This window comes from Leopardus geoffroyi, chromosome E1 (genome assembly GCF_018350155.1).
Source record: "Leopardus geoffroyi isolate Oge1 chromosome E1, O.geoffroyi_Oge1_pat1.0, whole genome shotgun sequence".
Classification (NCBI taxonomy): domain Eukaryota; kingdom Metazoa; phylum Chordata; class Mammalia; order Carnivora; family Felidae; genus Leopardus; species Leopardus geoffroyi.
The window spans coordinates 18780539-18802326 of NC_059330.1; the positions used below are offsets into that span (position 1 = coordinate 18780539).

The 21788-nt window shown below is 51.9% G+C and overlaps 1 protein-coding gene across 14 annotated transcripts in view; it reads right to left on the reverse strand.

The window, feature by feature from the left end:
- The window catches only part of KSR1 (kinase suppressor of ras 1), a 163888-nt gene that overhangs the window by 48868 nt on the left and 93232 nt on the right, over positions 1-21788 (reverse strand). The window contains exon 1 of one of the 14 annotated variants that reach the window (XM_045487992.1): positions 19630-19776. The exons of 10 other annotated variants lie outside the window; for them this stretch is intronic. In XM_045487992.1, the coding sequence (XP_045343948.1) occupies positions 19630-19644 (15 nt within the window). In that variant the 5' untranslated portion in view covers positions 19645-19776. Of the gene's footprint in view, positions 1-2717; positions 2741-9509; positions 9533-12564; positions 12753-19629; positions 19777-21788 lie in introns of those variants that run through there. 3 more of the 14 variants (XM_045487991.1, XM_045487997.1, XM_045487995.1) reach the window with 3 other exon arrangements.

Sequence of the window (21788 nt, forward strand, 5' to 3'; positions counted from 1 at the left end):
AAAAGAATTAACCCTCAGCAAGCACTGTGTAGGCACTTACTACCGTTGCCTTATTTCTCAGTCAAAACCTTTCAAGGGTTCAAGGTGGCAGAGAGGAAGGGACAGGCCCAAGTGTGAAAAGGGCTCCACGCAGACTTTGACGATGGACGGCCAGGTGACAAGGGACGCAGGGGGCCTCTGGGACAGAGAGTAGCCCCTGGCCGACCAGCAAGGAAAAGGGAGCCTCAGACCTATAGCTGTAAGGAACTGGCTTCTGCCAGTAACCTGAATGCACGTGGACGTGGCTTCTTACTGAAGCTTCCAGGTAAGAGGCCAGCCTTGCTAACACCTTGACTTTCTCGGCCCGGTGACCCCACGCAGGGAAGCTGGCTGAGCCCGCCTGAACACAGCCATCCAGTCTTCCTCCTACACAACTGTGAGATAATAAATTGGGGATGCTTGTGGTTATTTGCTTTGCGGCAACAGAAAACTAATACAGAGAGTGAATATTTGAATCAAGGCCTGACTTCAAAGCTTGTGCTCTTTCTCCTCATCAAGGAGGAAGGAACCCCCTCCGGCACTGATTGCTTTGAGCCAGATGTGATACCAAGCCTGGAGCAGACACACAGAAGGATGGGACAGACCTCTGGCCTCAAATGGCTCGCAGGTGACCGACATAAAAACAAGTCACTACAATGGCCTAGCATAGAGAAAGCTCAAAGAGCTACCGAACGGGGTGGGGGGAAGGGAGCTCGGCGCTCTTCCCCTTTGCCTTCCCTTTCTTCTTCTTTGGCCCCTTTCTACAGTTTCCAGATTTTCTTTTCTTTTTTTTTTTTTTTAATTTTTTTTTTCAACGTTTATTTATTTTTGGGACAGAGAGAGACAGAGCATGAACGGGGGAGGGGCAGAGAGACAGGGAGACACAGAATCGGAAACAGGCTCCAGGCTCTGAGCCATCAGCCCAGAGCCCGACGCGGGGCTCGAACTCACGGACCGCAAGATCGTGACCTGGCTGAAGTCGGACGCTTAACCGACTGCGCCACCCAGGCGCCCCATACAGTTTCCAGATTTTCTATGTATCAGGGAAGGCCAGACATCCCACATCAAATGATTCATATAAAACCCGCAGCTCTTGAGAATCTAAGATGATTATCACTGATTTTGGCAAGCTGTGTAATTTTCTTTTAAAAGAGTAATGGTTATTGGGGCACCTGGGTGGCTCAATCGGTTAAGTGTCCAACTCTTGATTTCGGCTCAGGTCTCATGGCTCATGAACTGTGAGATCAAACCCCGGGTCAGGCTCTGCGCTGACAGCACAGAGCCTGCTTGGGATTCTTGCTCTCTCTAAATAAATAAATAAACAAATAAACTTAAATAAGTAAGTAAATAAATAAAAGAGTAAGGTTATTGTCAATTCATGCTGCTGTAAATCTTAGAATTAGGTGTCAAAACTGAATCTGATGGGGGTGCCTGGGTGGCTCAGTCGGGTGAGTGACCGACTTCGGCTCAGGTCATGATCTCACGGTTTGTGAGTTTGAGCCCCGTGTCGGGCTCTGTGCTGACAGCTCAGAGCCTGGAGCCTGCTTCAGATTCTGTCTCCCTCTCTCTCTGCCCCTCCCCCACTCATACTCTGTCTCTGTCTCAGAAATAAACATTAAAAAAAATTTTTTTTTAAAAACGGACTCTGACGAAGGTACAGTCTGTGAGTCGTTATAGCAATGGTTTGGGGGCTTTGTAATGCTGGTGGTGGGGGCCACAGCTGAGGCCTGGGGTCTGGCCATATCCTCCCCATCCCCACCTTTGTGTCTTGTCTGCATATTCTTCAATTTCCACGGTTGTGGACAAGACTCTGACAGCTGTTTAGAATGATTCACATCAAAATTTAGAAAAACAGACATACACAAAAAAGCACCAAACCGCTCGTCATCGGCTGGGCAAACCCTTGCTTGTCAGAAATCCTTCCAGATGATAAAACTAGAGCCTCACAGGAAACTGCTGATAAGAACAGCACAGACAGCAGGCTGGGGAGATAAAGGGCCCCGGAGAAGCAGCTTTTGTTCAATAGTGTCTCCTTCCTCCGGCCTCAGGGACACTCTTCAACAAAATGCAGTTTTGACCTCTTTGCCCCTCATTTTACGGCGAAAAGCAATTTGGCAATATTGTCAAGAACGAATCAAAGTGACGTTGACATTTACACAACCGCACAAAAACAATGCAAGGTCTTTCCCTGGAGCGTCCTCAGTTCTCACGAAACGCGCACCTTCCCAAGGCTGTGATGACTCAGCAGTTCTCAAGTGGGATTCCTAAACAAGGCCTAGAAACCCAATCCCAGATCTAACTGTCCCACAAATGAGGATTGTCTTCATTTCTTTCTTTCTGTCTCTCTACTCCTCTCCTCCGCCCACACACCAAGTTTCCAGCTCTCAAACACAGTAAGTGCATTTATTATTACGGACCATCTACCAGTACGATGCGCCCAGTGCTTTGTGTAGGATCTCCAGTCTGGACAAATCAGCAAGGGTCATGCTGTCAAGTGCACCTTCCCTGAGCCTCAGAGACCATTAATGAGTGGCCGGCCAGAACTGAAACCTACATGGCTGGATCCCAGGGCTCCCTCAACTCTTCCCTGCTGTCATTCCCAAACCTGGCAAAGCCTTGGGATGCCACGACTACCTCGGCGGGGGGTGGGGAGGGGGGGATATATAATTTTTTTCAAAGTAAATTAAAGGAATTTCTACCTGTTTTCTGAAAAGCAAACTACATGGTGAAATGGAAACTCTTTGTTCTCTATCAAGTGAAGTAACCCCCTAGAAAAGAGAAAAGACTATGTTCAAATTCATTCCCTTAAGAAAAAAAAAAATGGGTGGGGGTACTGGGATAGAAGGGTCCGTCCAGGATCGTACTTAAATTGGAGCTGCCCCTGCCTCTCCCAGTGATGAGGGGGCAAAAGGCAGGCTGAGGGCCAGATACAAGCTAGCACAGACCCCCTCCAAGGTGGGATGTGTGAGATACTCCTCAGGTACTGCTGGCTGCCCAAGGGCGAATGAAAGGAGACAAACGGTTAACTGATAGAGACTACAGTCATGTGGGCCAGGAGTCTCCATCAGTGTGCAAATATCTTAGTAAATTACAAGAAAATGGCGACCTTATCAGTAGCCTTATCTCCAGAAACCCGTAGACTCAGTTTCCTGGAGCCCCAACATCCCCCTTCCATAGTGATGCGGGGAACACAGGCGAGAAGGAAATGGCAGGTAAAATTAAATTTCCTAACCTGCCGCCCATTGACAAACACTTGAGGCAAATACAGGGTAGAACATTTCTCCAGGAACACCCTGACCGTCCTAATGTTAATGTCTTACTACAGGGAAAACCACCTGAGCTAGACAACAGCAAGGACTCAGGCATCTTAGGAGTCCTTTTTACCATACCCAAGTCCCTCTGGAGATCTCCCTTTTGATGTTACTTCCCCCCACTTCATAGTATATAAGGAGCCACTCTTTACAACCCCAGCGCAGCTCCTTCCTGCCCACGGGTCCTGTCCCCGTGCTCTATTTAATAAAAATCACCTTTTTGCACCAAAGAGGTCTTCAAAGAATTCTTTCTTGGCCGTTGGCTCCGGACCCCATGAACCACCCACCACTCCAAAACTTCATCACCAGGACAAGCATGGCTTTCCAGAGGTGTGAACTATGTATGTCCTTCTGCAAAATGAGAATGCCAGCATACATCAGCGTCATTTCTGACCGCTCCTTCCACTCCCCCTAATGATGAGGGAGCGTGGGGCAAGCCGAGGGCAAAATACAGGCTGGCGTGCACGCACACACGCACACACACCCCAGGTGGAATGTTCCTTGGACACTCCTGGCTACCCAAGAACAAAGCAAAGGGGTTTCAGTGCTTGCCACGGGAATGTGGGCAACTAAGACAAACGAAAATTAAAGTCCCCTACTGCCTACAGCCCACTGACAAGTCCTTGAAAATGGTAACCACCCTCTAGGAGCTCAGCTGCCTCGATGATGACACTTTGCTGGGGGCCAAAGGGAAATTGAGTTTAACATTATCCCAACTTCAAGGATCTTGTAAGTCCACTGCCTTTATCTCAACTGCCCCAAGATCTATGCTGGCAATCATGCTCCCAGCTTACTGGCCCCAATATCCATCTGAAGGATCTCATGACTGAGGCTTTATTAAACTGTGATAAATGGTGTTTCCCTAGCAACAGCTAGCCCCTCAGGGTCCTAGAAACCTTGCTTCCAAAATTCCTTGGAGACTTACTCTATCCCCGACCCCTTCCCAACCTGAAGGTATATAATGAGGACCCCAGCGCAACTCTTTTTGCCCATGGGTCCAGTCCCTGTGCTTTAATAAAATCACCTTTTTGCACCAAGACATCTTCAAGAATTCTTTCTTGGCCATCGGCTCCGGACCACCCCATCATCACCCCAAAACTTCACCTAAGCCCTCCTCCCTGCAGGGCTGGATCACTGGAGAGAGGGACCACCCGGCTCTACCTAAAAGCTGCCGTTAACGAAGCGAGCCACCAGTCAGCAAATCACCTGGCAGAGTAAGGGTCTCAAATACACAAGCCTCAGGGCCAGGCCTTGGGAAGAAATGAGACCAGTGGGGATGTGGCCCTTTTGATCTGTCTTTTAACGGAGACAGAAGTAGTAGAAACACTTCTCTCCTTTACTGGACAACAAGAAATCCAACAGCAGCAAGGTCCAAGCTAACGGGAAACCTACCCTCTGCTTTCACTCAGTGCAGGGATGTGAGGGGAGGCTAGGGGAGGGTTGCCAGATCTTACTCTGAAGAAATCTGGAGTTTTTTCTTTTTTTATTTAAAAAAAAAAATTTTTTTTTAACATGTATTTATTTTTGAGATACAGAGACAGAATGTGAATTTGGGGAGGGACAGAGAGAGAGGGAAACACAGAATCCGAAGCAGGCTCCAGGCTCTGAGCTGTCAGCACAGGGTGCAATGCGGGGCTCAGACCCACAAATCATGAGATCATGACCTGAGCCGAAGTCAAACGCTCAACCAACTGAGTCACCCAGGCGCCCCTAGAGTTTTACTTTATTTTTACGTGGTGGCAATTTTTACGTAATGCAAGGCTGTGCAGACCAAACAATCACATCCAGGAGTTACACGTGCCTCCGGACCCCAGCAAGGAGGCCCTGTGCAAAGAACCTGACGCCTCCCAAAGTTCTGATCAGCAATTTCTAAAGCTTTATTTCTGTAGGCAAATGAGGAGGGAGGGAGGCAGCCCAGCAGCAAATGCCCTTAGCTACGTAGCCCGGGGCGGGGGGGGGGGGGGGCAGGCCTTCTTAGTGAGGCATCCACCCCAGCTCTGGGACTCCACCACGAAAACAAAGTACCCCCCCGGTCTTTCAACACCTACAAATGATTTCAGACCTGAAGTTCATTCAGTCAAGAGGGGAAAGCGCACGAAGCAAGCGGGCCGGAACCAGGGGAACAAGTATACAAAGAGAATGCATCCGGGGCACCTGGGTGGCGCAGTCGGTTAAGTGTCCGACTTCAGCCAGGTCACGATCTCACGGTCCGTGAGTTCGAGCCCCGCGTCAGGCTCTGGGCTGATGGCTCAGAGCCTGGAGCCTGTTTCCGATTCTGTGTCTCCCTCTCTCTCTGCCCCTCCCCCGTTCATGCTCTGTCTCTCTCTGTCCCAAAAATAAATAAACGTTGAAAAATAAATAAATAAATAAATAAATAAATAAATAAATAAATAAATAAATAAAAAGAGAATGCATCCGCTCAGCTCTCAGCTGGACTTCCAGTTAGACAAGTCAGGCCAGGGGAGGCTAGGTGCAGGCCCTGGGAGTGGCCCTAAGCAACTGGCACCCCCAAACCTCACCCACAGGTGTGATGTGCCCACCCACAGTGACAGGCACAGCCAAGTGTGTTAGGAAGTTATTCCGGAACGTGTACAACTTCTCTGGATTATCTCTACACTGAAAGCGAATTAGGGAATCAGGTTCACCACTGCTGCAACTGAACTTGTACACCTGCCGACAACCCGGTGGGCAAAGCTGCTTGGAAACCCCTCAGGTGTGAGAGGCCCCAAGGTCCCAGGAGGGCCTCCCACCTGCCTGGAGGCCAGGACCCATACCCTAGAGTCGGGGTGAGGGCAGAGAATCTGTCTGCTGCGGGGAGAATTCTTGCCCACCTCACCCCAGCTTCTGTCTAGGAAGAAAATATGGAACAGGAGGGGCGCCTGGCTGGCTCAGTTGGAAGAGCAGGTGACTCTTGATCTTGGGGTCCTGAGTTCGAGCCCCACGTTGGGTATAGAGATTACCAAAAATAAATAAATAAACTTAAAAAAAAAAAAAGGTGGGGGGATATGAACTAGAAACCGAGAAGGGAAGACACGGCCGCCCAGGCATTGCCGGGGATGCAAAGCCTTGTTTCCGGCAAGCCTCCGGTGAGCACGTGAGCACAGAAGTGGGGCAGCAAGGACACGGGACAGAGAAAGAGCTCCAGAGAACACTGGCTTCCTGCCTCTCACTGTTCCCTCAAGTCACGGTTTATGTTCTCCAGTAGGTGACGTGAAGTTATTCTTTCTGGTAACAATTAGAGAGGAGGGTTGGTTGAATGCTGAGGTCGCTCCCAGTCTACGGTAATTAAGCTGCTGGTTCTGTTCTCTAGAGCAGCAGGCAGGGCCGGGCTAGGCGGAACACAGCTGTCCCCTCCCCTCAGCGGCTGACAGCAGCTAGTGTCAGAGGCCAGGCTGAGTATCAGATGGTATCCTGGGACTTACCAGCAGCCACGGGGCTGCCTGGGGTCTATACTTAGAAGCCTGTGCCGGCCGACACTGAGAGCCGTCCACACTCGCCGCGGTCAGTCAGGACTAGAAATGCCAGGGGCTTCGATGCCTGTTTGTGGGCCACGTACAGAAGCTGGGGCAGCTCAAGGCAGAATTCCAGTGAAGTCCTGCATTAAAGGAAGCCCAAGAAGCAAACCCACACTTTGTGTTCCTATTTAGCCTTCTGGGCCAAGAGCACAGGAGGGGTCAGTAAAGGCAGTGACCGCCTCATCGGTGGGGCTAGCTCTCCAGGTCCATTTGCAGAACCCGGGTTTCTGGTGTGGGGGCACAGGGACATCCCCCAGCTTCCCGGAAAGGGCCAGGATCCTTCACCGCAGACGCTTCCCTGGGACTGGTCACACCGGAGGGGCCAGGGGGGCAGGCCAGGGAAAGAGAGGGAGAAGAGCAAGGCAGTTTCTGTGGCAGTCCAGGCTAGGAGCCCACGTGCCTCCAGTTGGGAAGGGAAGACCTGCCCCCGTGTCTCTCTCTGCCTTCTGCCCACGGCTGGGGCTCAGGGAGAGGGACAGTGAGGCTTGGGTAACAACAGTTGGAAATTTTGGGAGGCACAGGCAGAGCCGAGGCAGCGAGGGCCTGGGTCAGGCAGCCTTCTGGGGTTTCCATGGAGATCAACAGTCGGCTTTGTCCAGAGGTCACTGGCTTTGACAATGGACCAGTTCTGGGCCCAGCCTCCTCCTATCCCAGGGCTGGGAAATGAGAAATAGCAGCTCCTGGGAGAAGTCAGACACTTCCTGGAAGGCTTCTCTCCACCACTCCCCAGCTGGACTAGCATCGTGAAAGAAGGACCAGACTTGGTCAGTGGAATCCCGTGACCCTGGACCAGTCCCTATCCCTCTCTTGGGGTTTGGTTTCATCACTTATAAGATGGGTGGGTTTGGCTGGATTAGACCAGTGGCTCTCAACCTTGGCTGCACCCTAGAATTACCTGGGGGGGGGGGGGCTTTTAAAAGGGATCCTGATGCCCCCGCCCCACCTCACTCGGGGTAGGGACCGTGAGAGAAGACAGGCTACAGGGCCTTAAGTCTGGCCAAAGTAGCCCAGGGAAGAAAGTGTCTGAGAATGCCCAGTTCAGAAGGCAGGTCTGGCGGCCAGGGCAGGAAGGGCAGGGCTGTGCCCTGGGGTTGACCCCTGCCTATCTTCTCATGAGCCCCACACTCCTTCAACTCAATCCCAGCCTAGCCCAAGCCCACAGGTGTCCCATGGGAGGTCTGTGCCTGCCTCCCTCCTTCCCACCAAGGCAGGGTGGGGGCACACAGAGTGGGGGACCAGGCTGGAATCTCCAGGGAGTGGCTGTCTCTGGCCTATGCATTGGTATGTCTGGGCTTGAAAGCCTCAGAACGATGGTGCATTGACGGCGTCAGGTGTGGACGTAGAGGAATACAGGTCAAAGGAGAAGCACTGAGGAGCAGGTCAAGAACCAAGGCAAGTGATGAGCATTTATTATGCATCTCCTGGGTGCCAGACGAACTACAGAGGTCAGCGCTGCAATCCTCCCAGCATCCTGAGATGGGTGATAAGGCTCAGAGAGGGTAGGTGAATTGCTCAAGACCACACAGCCGGATTGGTAAGGCTGAGGCGTGGCCATCTCTACCTGTGCCCAGCCAGCTGGCCCTGCCTGCACTGGTGCCCACCTATGTGCTCTAGAAAGTGAGCCCTTTTGCCCAGGGCAGGGTTTACTTGGAGTCACAGGTCACATCTGGTTTTCCTGGCTCCATGCACGGCCCTTCCCCTGGGCCCAGCTGGGTGCAGCTCTGGCTTCGGGGATAAAAGCACACAGGAGGCCTCCCAGGGTCTTCTCCCCACATGCCCTTTCAAGGCCTTACCTTCCCCTGGTGCCCTCTGGATGAAACCGGCGCTTTCTAACTCCGCCTAGGACCAGATCTCCAAGCCGCCACCATCACCCCAGGGGCCGGCCCCACCCTCCTGGAGAACCAGTCCTGTGCCTCCCAGGCCCCATTTCTTCCTCCTATAAACCCTGAGGTACCTGGTGCAGGGATTGGCGAGCTTTTTCTCAACAGAGAGAATGATCTTCAGCCTTGCAGGCCACACCGTCTCTGTCAGAAGTACTCAGCTTGGCCATTAGACCACCAACACGGCCGTTGACAACACGTCAACAATACGCACTCCGACACAACGTTAATAACGGACACTGAAATCTGAATTTCACGTAACCGTCAGGTCACCGAACGGTCTTCCCTTTTTTTCTCTCTGTCAAAACTGTGAAAACCATTCTTAGTTTACATGGCGGTACAAAAACCAGTGGGGGGCTGGGCTTGGCCCACGAGGCACAGTCTGGCAAGCCCTGATCCAGTGGGTCACTGAGCCGCTCAACAAACACACGTCAACTATGTTGGGCTCCATCTCCTCGCGGCCCTAAGCCTCACTGCTCCTTCCTTTCCACCTACCTCCCTCTGTGCTGACAGGTCTTCTCCCCGGCCAGCAACCCGCCCCCGCCCCCCGCCCCCCGTCCCCAGCCCCCGCCAGCATACAATCTGCAGAAGGGGACGCAGAGGAGAGGCTTCGAGGTAGGCCCACACCTGCCATCTAGGCCTCCTGCATTTTGTCACCTTTCTCTGAGTCATCAACAGACACTTCGCAAACTGCTCCTCCCGGCTGCTGTCTAGAAACAGCCAGACGCGTCCGGCATTAGAGAAACACACAAACACTCACCCCAGCTTCGGGGCTGCAGGCTTACCCCTCAAGACATGCTACTTCCAAAACGGAGACAGGAGACAGGCTCCTACAGGGGGCGGTTCTCTACACCCAGGATGTTTGCTGATTATGGAAAAAAATAAACAAACACGCTATTGTCCACCAGACGCCACGGTAAAACTCAAGTCAGGACTGGAATACTGTCAAAGAATCAGACGGAAGAGAGAACATTCAAAGATAAGACTGGGGTCAGAGTGGGACAGGGGGAGGGTTTGCCAGCAGCTGAAGAGCTACGCGAACCCTCAGGTGACAGGCTTGACTTCTGGGGAACTGGCAAACAGGAAAGTCCCTCCCCTGCACAAGTAGGGCAGGATGGGGGGGGTGGGGAGGGGTACAGAGCTTCCTCGGAGCTGCAGGCCCTCCCTGGTTGACAGAGCAGGTGACAGGAGGACAGGGAGGGTGGCAGAGGGTGGGGATGCGAGCCAGGCCAACGGCTGGGTGAGGAGAGGCTACTGAGTAAGGGTGGGTGTGTGATGTGCCCTCCCCACAGGGGCACCTCTGAGAGGGGAAGGGGGTGCTGGAACTGCGGAGCGGAGTCTGGTTTGAAATGTATCTCCTCATGGAAAACCCCAGCTCTCCCAAGGGCAAAGGCACTGACAGAAACCGACAGGGGCTCCGGAAGCGGCCATGCTGCGGCCATCTTTACTGCTTGCTGGTGCCCCTTCAATCTTCCCTGTCCAAACACACCATTAAAAAGAGGATTCACAAAGGGGCGCCTGGGTGGCTCAGTTGGTTAAATGGCCAACTTCGGCTCAGGTTATGACCTCACAGTCTTGTGGGCTCGAGCCCCGGGTTGGGCTCTGTGCTGACAGCTCAGAGCCTGGAGCTCCTTTGGATTCTGTCTCCCTCGCTCGCTGCCCCTCCCCCACTCACGCTCTGTCTCCATCTCTCTAAAAAATGACTAAACATTGAAGAAGAAAAAAAAAGGATTCAGACAAGTCTACTAGCCTCCTGCTTCTGTCTCCTCTGTATCTGCAGGGCGGGAGCAGAGTTCAGCCAGCACAGAGAGAGGCCCACGGCACCAGAGTGCCCCCAGACTGGCACCAGGGCCTTAGGACACAGCAGCTTTGCTTAGGGCCTCGGCACATGTCTGGCCCCAGGCTTGGAATCTAGTGGGCCCCAACTTGGGGCCCCCAGCCGAATCACAGACCCCTCTACCAGAGGGGCATGTGCGAGCGTTCAGTTATGCGGCCTGTCCTTTGGGGTTGTTTGTCTGTCTGTCTGGGTGGGGGATGCGCGGGGCCACAGGAAGGGAGCCCAGGCTGGAGACCTGAGAACCAGGTTGCTCTGCTGGAAAACAGGGGCCGCGTTGTTTCCAAGCTATCCAACCAGGAGACTAAGATCTGTCAGGAGATCCTGGAGGTAAGCAGAACCTTCTCTGTAGTTTTCCAGAAACCCTGTAAACAACTCCTGCCCCACAGCAACAAAGGGCCTCAAAGTATGGGAGCCCAATGGAGCCCAATTGGGTGTCTCAGACTCAAGCCAAGGAGGCCATCACTGGTGCTACCAAGGTCTGAGGGCACGAAAGGAGCTAATGGAGATTCATGAGGTTAAGAAGAAGAGGATAAATCCTTCTTCTGCCAAAGTCAAAGAGCAGAGTTCAAAAGGGACTTCAGAGAGAATCTAGTCCAACTCTCATTTTAGGGAGGAAAAAACGGAGGACCACAGAGGGGAGGGGACCTGCTTGGGTCACCCTGAACAACAGCCCAAGACCAGGACCCAGATTTCCAGACACCCCTGCCAGTGTGCATCACCAGGCTGTGCTGGGCCCCTAGGAGGGCTCACGGTTTTTCATTACGGGCATTCCTTGCCCCGACGTAAAGTTTCATGCCTGCCAGCTTTTCTGAGCTGCTCTAAGAGGTGAGCCAAGGGTAAGAGCAACCCTGAGGTCTGCCCTGAGAATCACCTCCAAGGGCGCTAGCCTGAGGAATGCCAAGCCATGTGCTTGCCTCACGGGCCCAGAGCCCTGCAGAATCCAGAGGGCTGGCAAGTCCCTTCCGTCTCGGTGGCTTAAAAGATAGCAGGTGTGCAGGAACTCTCAGCTGCATGTTCTTGCCCACCCCTCTCCACACCCACTGATGACTGTGCACACTTTTCTTCTTTTGGAAAAGAAGCAGCAGGGGCTCCTGGGGGGGGCGGGGTGCTCAGTTGGTTACGCATCCAATCCTGGCTTTCGGCTTAGGTCATGATCTCGAGTTTGTGAGTTTGAGCCCCGCATCGGGCTCCACACTGACAGCGTGGAGCCTGCTTAGGGTTCTCTGTCTCTCCCTCTCTCTACCCCGCCCCTGCTTGATCTCTAACTAAATAAATAAACTTAAAAAAAAAAAAAAAAAAAGCAGCAGCAGAAGCAAATCCCATATCAGCAGCTACACCCCAACACCCAGGTCCTGAGATGCGGCCTAAGACTGCCCAGGGCCAAGGCACGCTGATTCTTCCTCAGCTTCTCTCCATGCTTCCTCTTTCCACAACCAGTTGCACCCAGTCTAGTCACAAACGTAACAGCTACTAGTACTGGTATTGGTACTGCTCGTGAAGGGGCCTGGGCACAGCTGCTTGGTAGCTAAGGAGAGCGAGGCTCAGAGAGATTAAGTCACTCACTTAGGCCACAGCAAGTGAGCGCCGGAACCTGGACGGGACCCCGGTCTGTGTAACCCCAAAGCCAGCACTCACAGCCTCTCCCCACTTTGGCCTTGCTGGCCTGGGTGGCCAGAGGCACTGACAGGCAGGGCTGGGGCTGCCTGGACAACTTCAGTTTCTTAAAGCAGGCTCAAAACAAGCACGTATCCTGTTCAAACCAAAAGCAGGAACAAGCCAAAAAATCATTCATTCTCTAGGAGGAGGGGGAAGATCCTGATGGTTCCCCAGCCACTTTCCCTCAAGCAAGTCAGGGAATAAAACAGTGAAATGGAAATCACAACCTAGAACTCTGCAGACGCGTTCTATAGACAGGAGGCATCGCAAGGACTTGGAGCCCAGCCAAACGTCCCCATTCTGGGGACTTGCGGGAGGGCCACCTGATCCCAGACCCCAACGCCTACCTTGCAACCCTCCAGCCTCGGCTGGTCCAGGCTTTGTGCTTCTCGCAAGACCACGGGTGGTGGGGTCCCTGTGCCCCTGGCAACCTTGGCCAGCACCCAGCTCCACAGGCAATGCATGGTGAGGGGCCCAAGCCCAGGGTCCCCGGCAGCCCCAGCCCCTGGTACGGTGTCTCCGAGAAGGACAAGAAAGGGAGAGGAGTTTCTGTTTTCATGACTGTAGTGAACAGTCACTGCAGCCAAAAATAGTTTGTGCCTGGGAGTCGGGGAGTCAGCACATACCTCCCGGAGCAGGTGCTGGTCGTGAGACACACAGGCTCCGGCGGGCCTCGGGGCAGGGGCCTGGGGACGCAGGCACCCAGGATACTCAGGATATCAGGCCACAGACAGAGAAGTTTTATCCGCCTCGCTGCTCACCTCCAGAAAGTTTGACCTGAGTCAACAGGAGCATGATCATCTCCCTCTTCTCGGTGAATCATCTGGGGAACCCCCACCCCCACACGAATTCCAATTACCCCCCCAACCTTCCTGGAGCTCTCACACATTTGTGGCTGGGTGGTTTGGACAACCACAGGAAGAGTCCTATGAACTACAGCGGATGCCCTAGATGGCACACAGGACGACCATTAAAAATGTAGCTCAGCTGTCAAAGCTCTTAGAACGATACCCTGACAACCGTGAACTTTACGTACATTTAAAAAAAAAAAATGTTGGGGCGCCTGGGTGGCGCAGTCGGTTAAGTGTCCAACTTCAGCCAGGTCACGATCTCGCGGTCCGTGAGTTCGAGCCCCGCGTCAGGCTCTGGGCTGATGGCTCAGAGCCTGGAGCCTGTTTCCGATTCTGTGTCTCCCTCTCTCTCTGCCCCTCCCCCGTTCATGCTCTCTCTCTGTCCCAAAAATAAATAAACGTTGAAAAAAAAAAATAAAAAAAAAAAATGTAAAAGAAGTTAAGGGGCTGGCTATCAGTGGCTGGTAGAGCTGCGAAGGGATTTTGTTTTCTTTTTTGAGCTACTTTTTTATTTTCAAAGTTTTCTGTGATGAACATTTGTAATTCGATTTGGAAAACGTTACTTTGAAATGCAATTCTGAAAAAGGAAGAATGTTCAGGCTTCACAGAGTTCGGAATACATACGTGGTTCTATCTCTGGGAATTTTTTTTTTTCAACTTTTTATTTATTTATTTTTGAGAGTGCAAGTGGGGGTGGGGTGAGAGAGAGAGAGAGAGAGAGAGAGAGAGAGAGAGAATCCCAAACAGGCTCAGCACTGTCAGTGCAGAGCTTGATGAGGGGCTTGAACCCATGACTGAGCCACCCAGGTATGCTTATCTCTGCGAATTTAAGGTAGGTGTGTGTGTGTGTGTGTGTGTGTGTGTGTGTGTGTGTGTGTGTATTTTGTGACTCCTGCTTTGAAACCAGATATCCTGGATATGAATCCTGGCCATACCATGTACCATCTGGGTGACCTCAGGTAAGTGACACTGTCAGTTTCTCTAGCTCTATTATATGTTGGGGATAAAAGCATTGCCTCCGGCTATAGACTAAATATTCGTCCCCCCCCCCCCCCTCCACAACCCCCATCAAACCTAATCCCCAGTGTGATCGTATTAGGACATGGGGCCTCTGGGATGTGTTCAGATTAAAAGGGTGGAGCCCTCATGATGGGATTAGTGGCCTTTACAAAAAAGACCCCAGAGAGCTGCCCGGCCCCTTCCACCATGTGAAGACATTGCAGAGACAGCCATCTATGAACCAGGAAGTGGTTTCTCACCAGACACTGACTCTGCCGGGTCCTTGATCTTGGACTTCCCAGCCTCCAGAACCATGAAAGAGAAATTCTGTTGTTTATAAGTCACCCACTCCATGCTGTTTTTGTCACTGCGGCCCAAATGCCTTAAGATATCATCTCATAAGGTTACTGGGAGGACTGAATGAGACACTCCATGCTCACAGCTCAGTCCCAGACATACTGGGAATACTCACTGAAGAATTCTAGCATAGGGGCATGCATACAGCATGTGACTCTTGGTCTTGGGGTTGTGGGTTCAAGCCCCATGTTGGATGAAGAGATTACTTAAAAATTAAAAAAAATTTAAAAAAATTCTTGGGGCACCTGGGTGGCTTAGTCAGTTAAGCATCCGACTCTTGATTTTGGCTCAGGTCCTGATCTCACAGTTAGGAGATGGAACCCCAGTGGGGGGCTCTGTGCTGGGCATGGGAGCCTGCTTGGGATTCTTTCTCCCCGTGCCCATGTGTGCAGTCTTTCTATAAAAGAAAGAAAGAGAGAGAGAGAGAGAGAGAGAGAGAAAGAAAGAAAGAAAGAAAGGGAGGGAGGGAGGGAGGGAGGGAGGGAGGGGGAAGGGAAGAAAGGAAGAAAAGAAAAAGAATTATAGCATAAATTCATGAATAAGCTACATTAAAAAAAGAAAAAAAAAAAAAAAAAAAAAAAAGGAAAGCCAACGAACAAAGAAGGCTGACTGGAAGGAAATGCACCAAGACGTTTAAAGCATTTCTGCGGAATAGTACAATTAAGGGGCACACCATCCACAAAGGGTATTATTGTTTTCATTTCCATGCCTTTCACATTTTAAAAATGTACATCCAGGTAAATTACCGGATATTAAGGGGAAAGAACCTAAAAAGCCAAGAAGCAATGAGTAGCTCTATGAAGGATTACAGATAACTTATTTCTTTTGCTTTTCTATATGTTCCATCCAAAGTAAATATGCATTACTTTCATAGTAAACAAAGTGAGAAATGTTATTAAAAAGCAAAAACTAGGGGCTAGGTTCACTGATTATATTCTAGAAATGTGATTTCTGCTGGCCCCCGCCAGGGTCTAGGCCTTATGCACCATCTCTGAGCCGGAGGCCTTCGGTCTCCCACAGAGACACAGGAGAGTTCTGCTCACTGATGGAAATGGGGCACAGTGGTCACCCCTGAGACCCTCAGGGGAGAGCCAGATGACCCAGCCCCATGGAGAGCTCCCAGTGAGGGTGGAGACGGCGGGGAGGGGACTACGGTAGTGGCAGTAGCAACTGTTCTTGCCGCGGAGTGACAGCGTTTATTCACGCCTCTTCTGTCAGCAGGGCTAACTTTCCTCCAGGAATCCATTTCCTGAGGGCACGTAGCCCTGACCCTTCAGACCCCTAGACTCTCCAGCTCGCTGCTAAAGGGCTGAGCCCGTGACCCAGCGCGGACCAACAGGAGTGTTTCGTCTTCCCGGCTCTGTGACTGGTTTTGGCATAACACGTGACCAAAGCCAGGCCATTCAGGGCCTTCCCTGGGATTTTCCAGCTACGGCTCTGGGGGAAGAAGCACTCCTATACGGGCAAGCGCTACGACTATGCTGGCAGAAAGAGGCCTAGCTGCTTTGACGGTGCCCTTGATGGCCTGCCCTGTGGAGTGGGCCTGGCTGAGAACTATACCCTAACAGCATCATCTGAGTGCATCCAGACCATCCTGGACTTCTATCACTTAGGCTGACAAAAGTCTTGAAGCCCGTCAGTACTGGAACTTGCCATGGAAAAGTTCTAACCAGTAGTAGGAGAATATAAAAGCTTGTACTCATAAGCACTTATTATGTGCCCTGGTACCACGGAATTCATCTACTCCCCCCCCCCCCCCTTCATCCATCTCATCAACAGACAGCTACTGGATGCCAACTGTGTGCCAGGGACTCTCATCTGCGCTAAGAATACAACAGCAAACAAAATATGCCGTCTTTTTCTTTAGGGAGCTTGCATTTTAACAGGAAACACAGAGTAAAAAACAAATTAGAAAAATCACTAAAATATGTAATTGAAATTGGTGAGTAAACGCTAAAAAGGAAAGAGCATGCTGAAGTAAAGTGGCAGATATAGGAGGCATCTAATTTTAGACAGGGTGGCCTCTCTGAAGAGTGGACTTCTGAAGTTGCTAGCCCTAAAAGTATAGAAATTTCCAGGCAGAGGAAACAGAACATACAAAGGTCCTGGCCATGACAGGAAACCGGACGTGTTCTAACACAAGGTGAAGAGTGAGGAGGGGCGGGAGAAGGAGTGTGGAAGGAGGAGGCAGATGCCAAATATTTCAGAGCCTTGAAGGTAATGGTGAAGGGGCTTGGGTTCTATGCTGAGCGCAAGCCATTAAATGAAGGGCTGTATTCAGAAAAGAAAGATGATCAGAAAAGAAAGATATTTAAGAAAAATCACTCTTGGCTTATGAAAAATGAAATGAAGGAGAGGGCAAGAGTAGATACAGAGAGTGATGTAGGTGCTACTGCACAAGTCCATGCAGTAGCTCAGTAGGCGGGGGGAGGGGGGGGCAGCAGGCAGAGGCAACAGTAATGAAAAAGAGACATGGGTGGATTTGGGATACTCATTTGGAAATGGAGCCAGCCAATCAAATGTGGAGATTAAGGAAGTAGAAGGAATCACAAGTGACTGAGTATCTAGCTAGAGAACTGACAGATAAGGAACTGGAGAGGCTGAGAGGTAAGGGACTTGTCCATTAGCAAGGGGCAAAGTGAAGTTTCTGTCCGCCTCCCCACACCAGGTTCTGAGCTATTTCCAATCTTACTACCTGCCCAAAAACATACAGATGAGAATAGAGCCACCAAAACATGTATGTTGATTTTTTTTTTCAACGTTTATTTATTTTTAGGACAGAGAGAGACAGAGCATGAACAGGGGAGGGGCAGAGAGAGAGGGAGACACAGAATCGGAAACAGGCTCCAGGCTCTGAGCCATCAGCCCAGAGCCCGACGCAGGGCTCGAACTCACGGAGCGCGAGATCGTGACGTGGCTGAAGTCGGACGCTTAACCGACTGCGCCACCCAGGCGCCCCTGATTTTTTTTTTTTAAAGAAGGTTAGTAAGAGAAGGGATTTTTGTTTACAATAATTAAAACAGTGTGGTGTTGACACAAGAATTTCCCAATGATATCTGGCTGGTGAGGTCTGCTCTAGAGCAATCTTGCCTTTGAGGCCAGTCCCCAGAGGAGGAGAGACGGAACACAATCTGACAGCCCAGTAGCTGAGTGGCCCCAGAGGCAAAGTCATCTCCGAGTGGGGCTACAAGCACACAGCCTTGCCGAGGCCAGCCCCTCACCAAAGAACAGCTCAGGAACTGGGACCTCAGCGGGCCCTCGGCAGCCTCCAGTCACCTCCCCCGAGAGACCCCTGCAATTCAACCCTCACTAGCCCACACGAGAAAGCTCCTGAGACGCCTCGGCCCAACAGACCACAACTCTTTGGATGATCTGATCGGAATTCATTCATTCAACAAGGACACCTTCGGCATGCCAGGCAGCAGGGACAGAACAGTGAACAAAAGAGCCAGATTTCTGCCCACGCGGCATTTTCAGTCTAATTGCAATCCAAAGGATCAAGGAGATGGGCTCCCCATTCAAAGATGTGAACCAGTACGGGGCTACCAGAACAGTCCTGCTCTAATCTTTTCAGATTTCTAGAAACCAGGGGCAACTTCACACTTGAAGCTTAAAAGAGGGCACCGTGGCTCAGAATCAGAAAATAAATCACGTCATCAATTGGAGAGACGGATGTATGCAAGTTCAGTGAGGACGGGAACTTAAGCGCAGCACCTACTACAGGCCCTGGAACACAGCAGGAGCTAAATGCACACCAAACGAGTGCATGGCTGGGTGGAGACGAAAAAACACAAGGCCGCCCTGCCCTCAGCTCTGTATCATGCCCCATCTCAGCCTTTCTGCCCTTGGGGCCCATCAGTCTGCTTCCATGGTGGTTATCTGTAGACTGTTTATCTATAACAGACTGGTTATCTATAGACCACCCTATACGCCCCCAGGGAAGACTGTATTCTGTTCATCAATTAGTCCCTGGCAGTAATTAATATGGGTAAGTGATCAAAGGATGTAAAATGAATGGATATTAAGGAAAGAGGGAAGGGAGGGGAAGAAGAAAAGGAGGAGGGATAGAGGGAGGGAGGGAGGGAGGAAGGGAGGAAGAGGGAGAAGGAGAGAAAGAGAAAGAGATCAATTCAATTATACAAACTACATACAGTAACCCCAGGCTGGGCTATTCTAGATAAGAAACTGAGTCAAGGAGGGAAGACCTGGGTGACACCGCCAGGTCACTCAACTTCTCTGAATCTCAGTGTGCTCAGCTATGAGAGGGGGATCGAGGTGCCTCCCCCTCCCCCCCACCCCAGGTGTAAGGATTACACAGGACGGTACAGACACAAAATGCTGCCTCCCTTCACATCCCAACTCTAGCTCTTGGCTAGGTGACACCGGCACGCCAGCCCACCGCCCGGGGCCTCTGTCTCCCCATCCCACTGGGCGGTACTGAGACCTCAACTCCTCCCGAGCAAGACCGCCGGGGGCCGCCGGGGCCCACACGCTGGCGCAGATCCCTCCACGCGGCCTGATGAGGGTGTGTGCTGCCTTCAGAGGCGGCTCCCAGCTGCCAAAGAGCAAGGCTGTTGGAACAGTGGGGCCTCTGGCTCCCCCAGGGAGAGGGTGGGGATGACGGGAAGAGGGAACAGGAGGAGAGGCCGGGCAGAAGGGCAGCAGGACTCACAAGGATTAAAGCTGAACCCAGGAGCCAAATACCAGCTCACTTTTCTGGTTTAATCTTCCACAGCCTCCTGCTTCTTACAGCCCACCCGCCCGAGCCCACACGGAGCTATGGCCAACTCCCCGCCAGTGGGAAACCAAGATGGCGGCAGGCGGCAGGTAGCCTTCTTCCCCATCCCTAAGAGAAGGCCTGACCGGACTTAATTTTTTTTTTTTAAGTTTATTTATTTATTCTGAGAGACACAGCACGAGTGGGGGGAGGGACAGAGAGAGAGAGAGAGAGAGAGAGAGAGAGAGAGAGAGAGAGACACACACACACAATCTCAAGCAAGCTCTGTATTGACAATGCAGCCTAACGCAGGGCTCGAAACCACGGACCATGAGGTCATGACCTGAGCCGAAATCAAGACTCAGGCGCTTAACCAACCGACCGAGCCACGCAGGCGTCCCGAGAAGGCCTGACTTAAACACAGGAACGCGAGGGTAGTAGAGGAAAGAGAAATTTGCCCAGTGGGGGCCAGAACAAAAACCCCTTACCGAACACGCCTCCATCTTCGCTTCAGAAAGCGCCACCAGCAAGGGCTCACTCCGGGGACCCTGTGGCCCGGGACTCCGGGCCTGCGGTCTTGGCCTCTGCAGCACCCACCGCTCACGGCTGGGACTGATCCCAGCCAGCGCTCGCCACTTCCTTTAACAACTTCCAACGGGGAAATTGCTGCAGAAAAAAAATGGCTCCACGCCAGCAGGCTCTGAAATCATTTCCCCCCAGCTGCAGCCAGAACATGGAGCTGAGATTTTTAACCTGTGGAAGGTTTGGGGGTGAGGGTGGAAATAGAGTGTGGGACTGCAGGTGGCTGGGGAGGAGGAGGGGCCCCTGCCTCTGAACCCATCCACATGCTGGTCCCCAGGGCCCTGCCTCCACGCGGCGCCCTGAATTCCCACACCAGCACGGACTCACCTTTCACTGTCCTCAGGGTGAACCCAGCCTTCTCACTGGCAGGGGTTTTAATTTCCCTAAAACAATTCTAATGTCCTCTCTCTCCCTCTCTCACACACACACTGCAATGATCTCTAGATAAGACCCCAACCCCTACTCGCCACCTGCCAAGACCTCCATGAGCCAACCATTTCCTCACGAGTCTCCTCCCAGGCCAAGCTCTTTGCAAACACTTCCTGCGAGTCTGCACCAGCTCTCTCAGACCTCAGGGTCTCTGCAGGTACTGTTCCCTCCATCTTGCCCTTCCAGCCAGCCTAGGTCCCGGCTCTAAGGGAAGCCCTTGCTGGTGCTGGTGCTTCTCTGAGTTTGCCCGCTTGCCCCCACAGACCCCAGGCTGCCTTCTGTCAGGACTCTAGGTGCCCGCTCTCGGCAAGTGTCACGCACCCTGTGAGCTCCTGGGGCCGAAGGGAGTGTCTCCAGCATCTCAGCTGTGAGCACAAGGTCCCGCCAGAGACGGCTCCAGACCTGCAGGCCCAGTACAGCAGGGGCCATTCGTCTCCTTACATTATTAAAAGTCATCACGATAAAATAAAATTTTAATTTTGGTTTCTTAGTCGCCCTAACCATATTTTGAGCGGTCCATGGCCACATGTAGTTGGCGGCTACCACGGTGGATAGGGCAGCACAGAATGCTTCTATCAACACAGAAAGTTTTATTGGGACAGCATCGCTCTAAATGAAGCTCTGATGGTTTGGGTTAGCATTCGAAAGTGTCTCCCGAGCTGTCCATCCCCGACATCCGTGGTGCAAGAGTTAGAATCAAAGGCCATGCATGTCAGAAGCACCCACAGCAGGCTCTGGCACTGCAGAGGGCTGTGATCGGACTCGGGAAGGGAAGGAGGAGAGCCGAACCCCTCCATCCACCCCAGAAACCGGGAAGTGCAGCCACCACCGAGGCCACTGCCACATCCGTCCCCTCTCTTTGTCCACTATTTCCTGGGAGGGTCAAGATACGCAGAGAACTCAGAAGCCAAAGCGACAAGTGCCACCAGCCAAAGGCCATGCCCAGAGGCCTCGGGGAACAGCTCTGCGAGCACCGGAAGTTCAGCAAAGGAAACAGCCAGACTTCATGGTTTAGATCTCTTCTCCAAAAAAAACCCAACAAAACATAAAAAGGACACAGAGAGAGGAGGACCGTGTTATAAAGTCTTCGTCTCCAGCCTCCATCCTGTGAAGAAGACTTTCGTGCATTCCTCAGTCACTCCCTCTCCCAGCAAATACTTGCCGAGGGTTTCCACAGGCTTGCGACTGGGCACATGGGCCCTTCTGGGCACAAGCTGATGCCTTCTGTGTGTGCCTCTCTGTGCGTAGATGGGCACCCCTCAGTTGTTGCTAAGATAGCTTGAAGATATCTTATCTCTTAACTAGTCTAGTGTTAGAGAGGAACGAGATGATTTGTACGACTCACACAGAGATGAGATTAAGACTAAAAAAAATACTGTAGGAGCCCATTTTAGCAACCGTAAGAAATAAAAAGGAAACAAATTTGTATGTAAATGGGAACAATGTGCTACCCTGGACTGGATCCTAGAACTGGAAGGAGACACTAGTGGAAAGACGGGTGAAAAACCCAAAGAGAGTCTGGCATTCAGTTAGCAGTAACGTACCAACGTTGTTTTCTCGGTTTCGACAAATGTACCGTGGTAACGTAGGATGTTAATGATGGGGCAGACTGGGTGAGGGCCACAGACAGAAACTC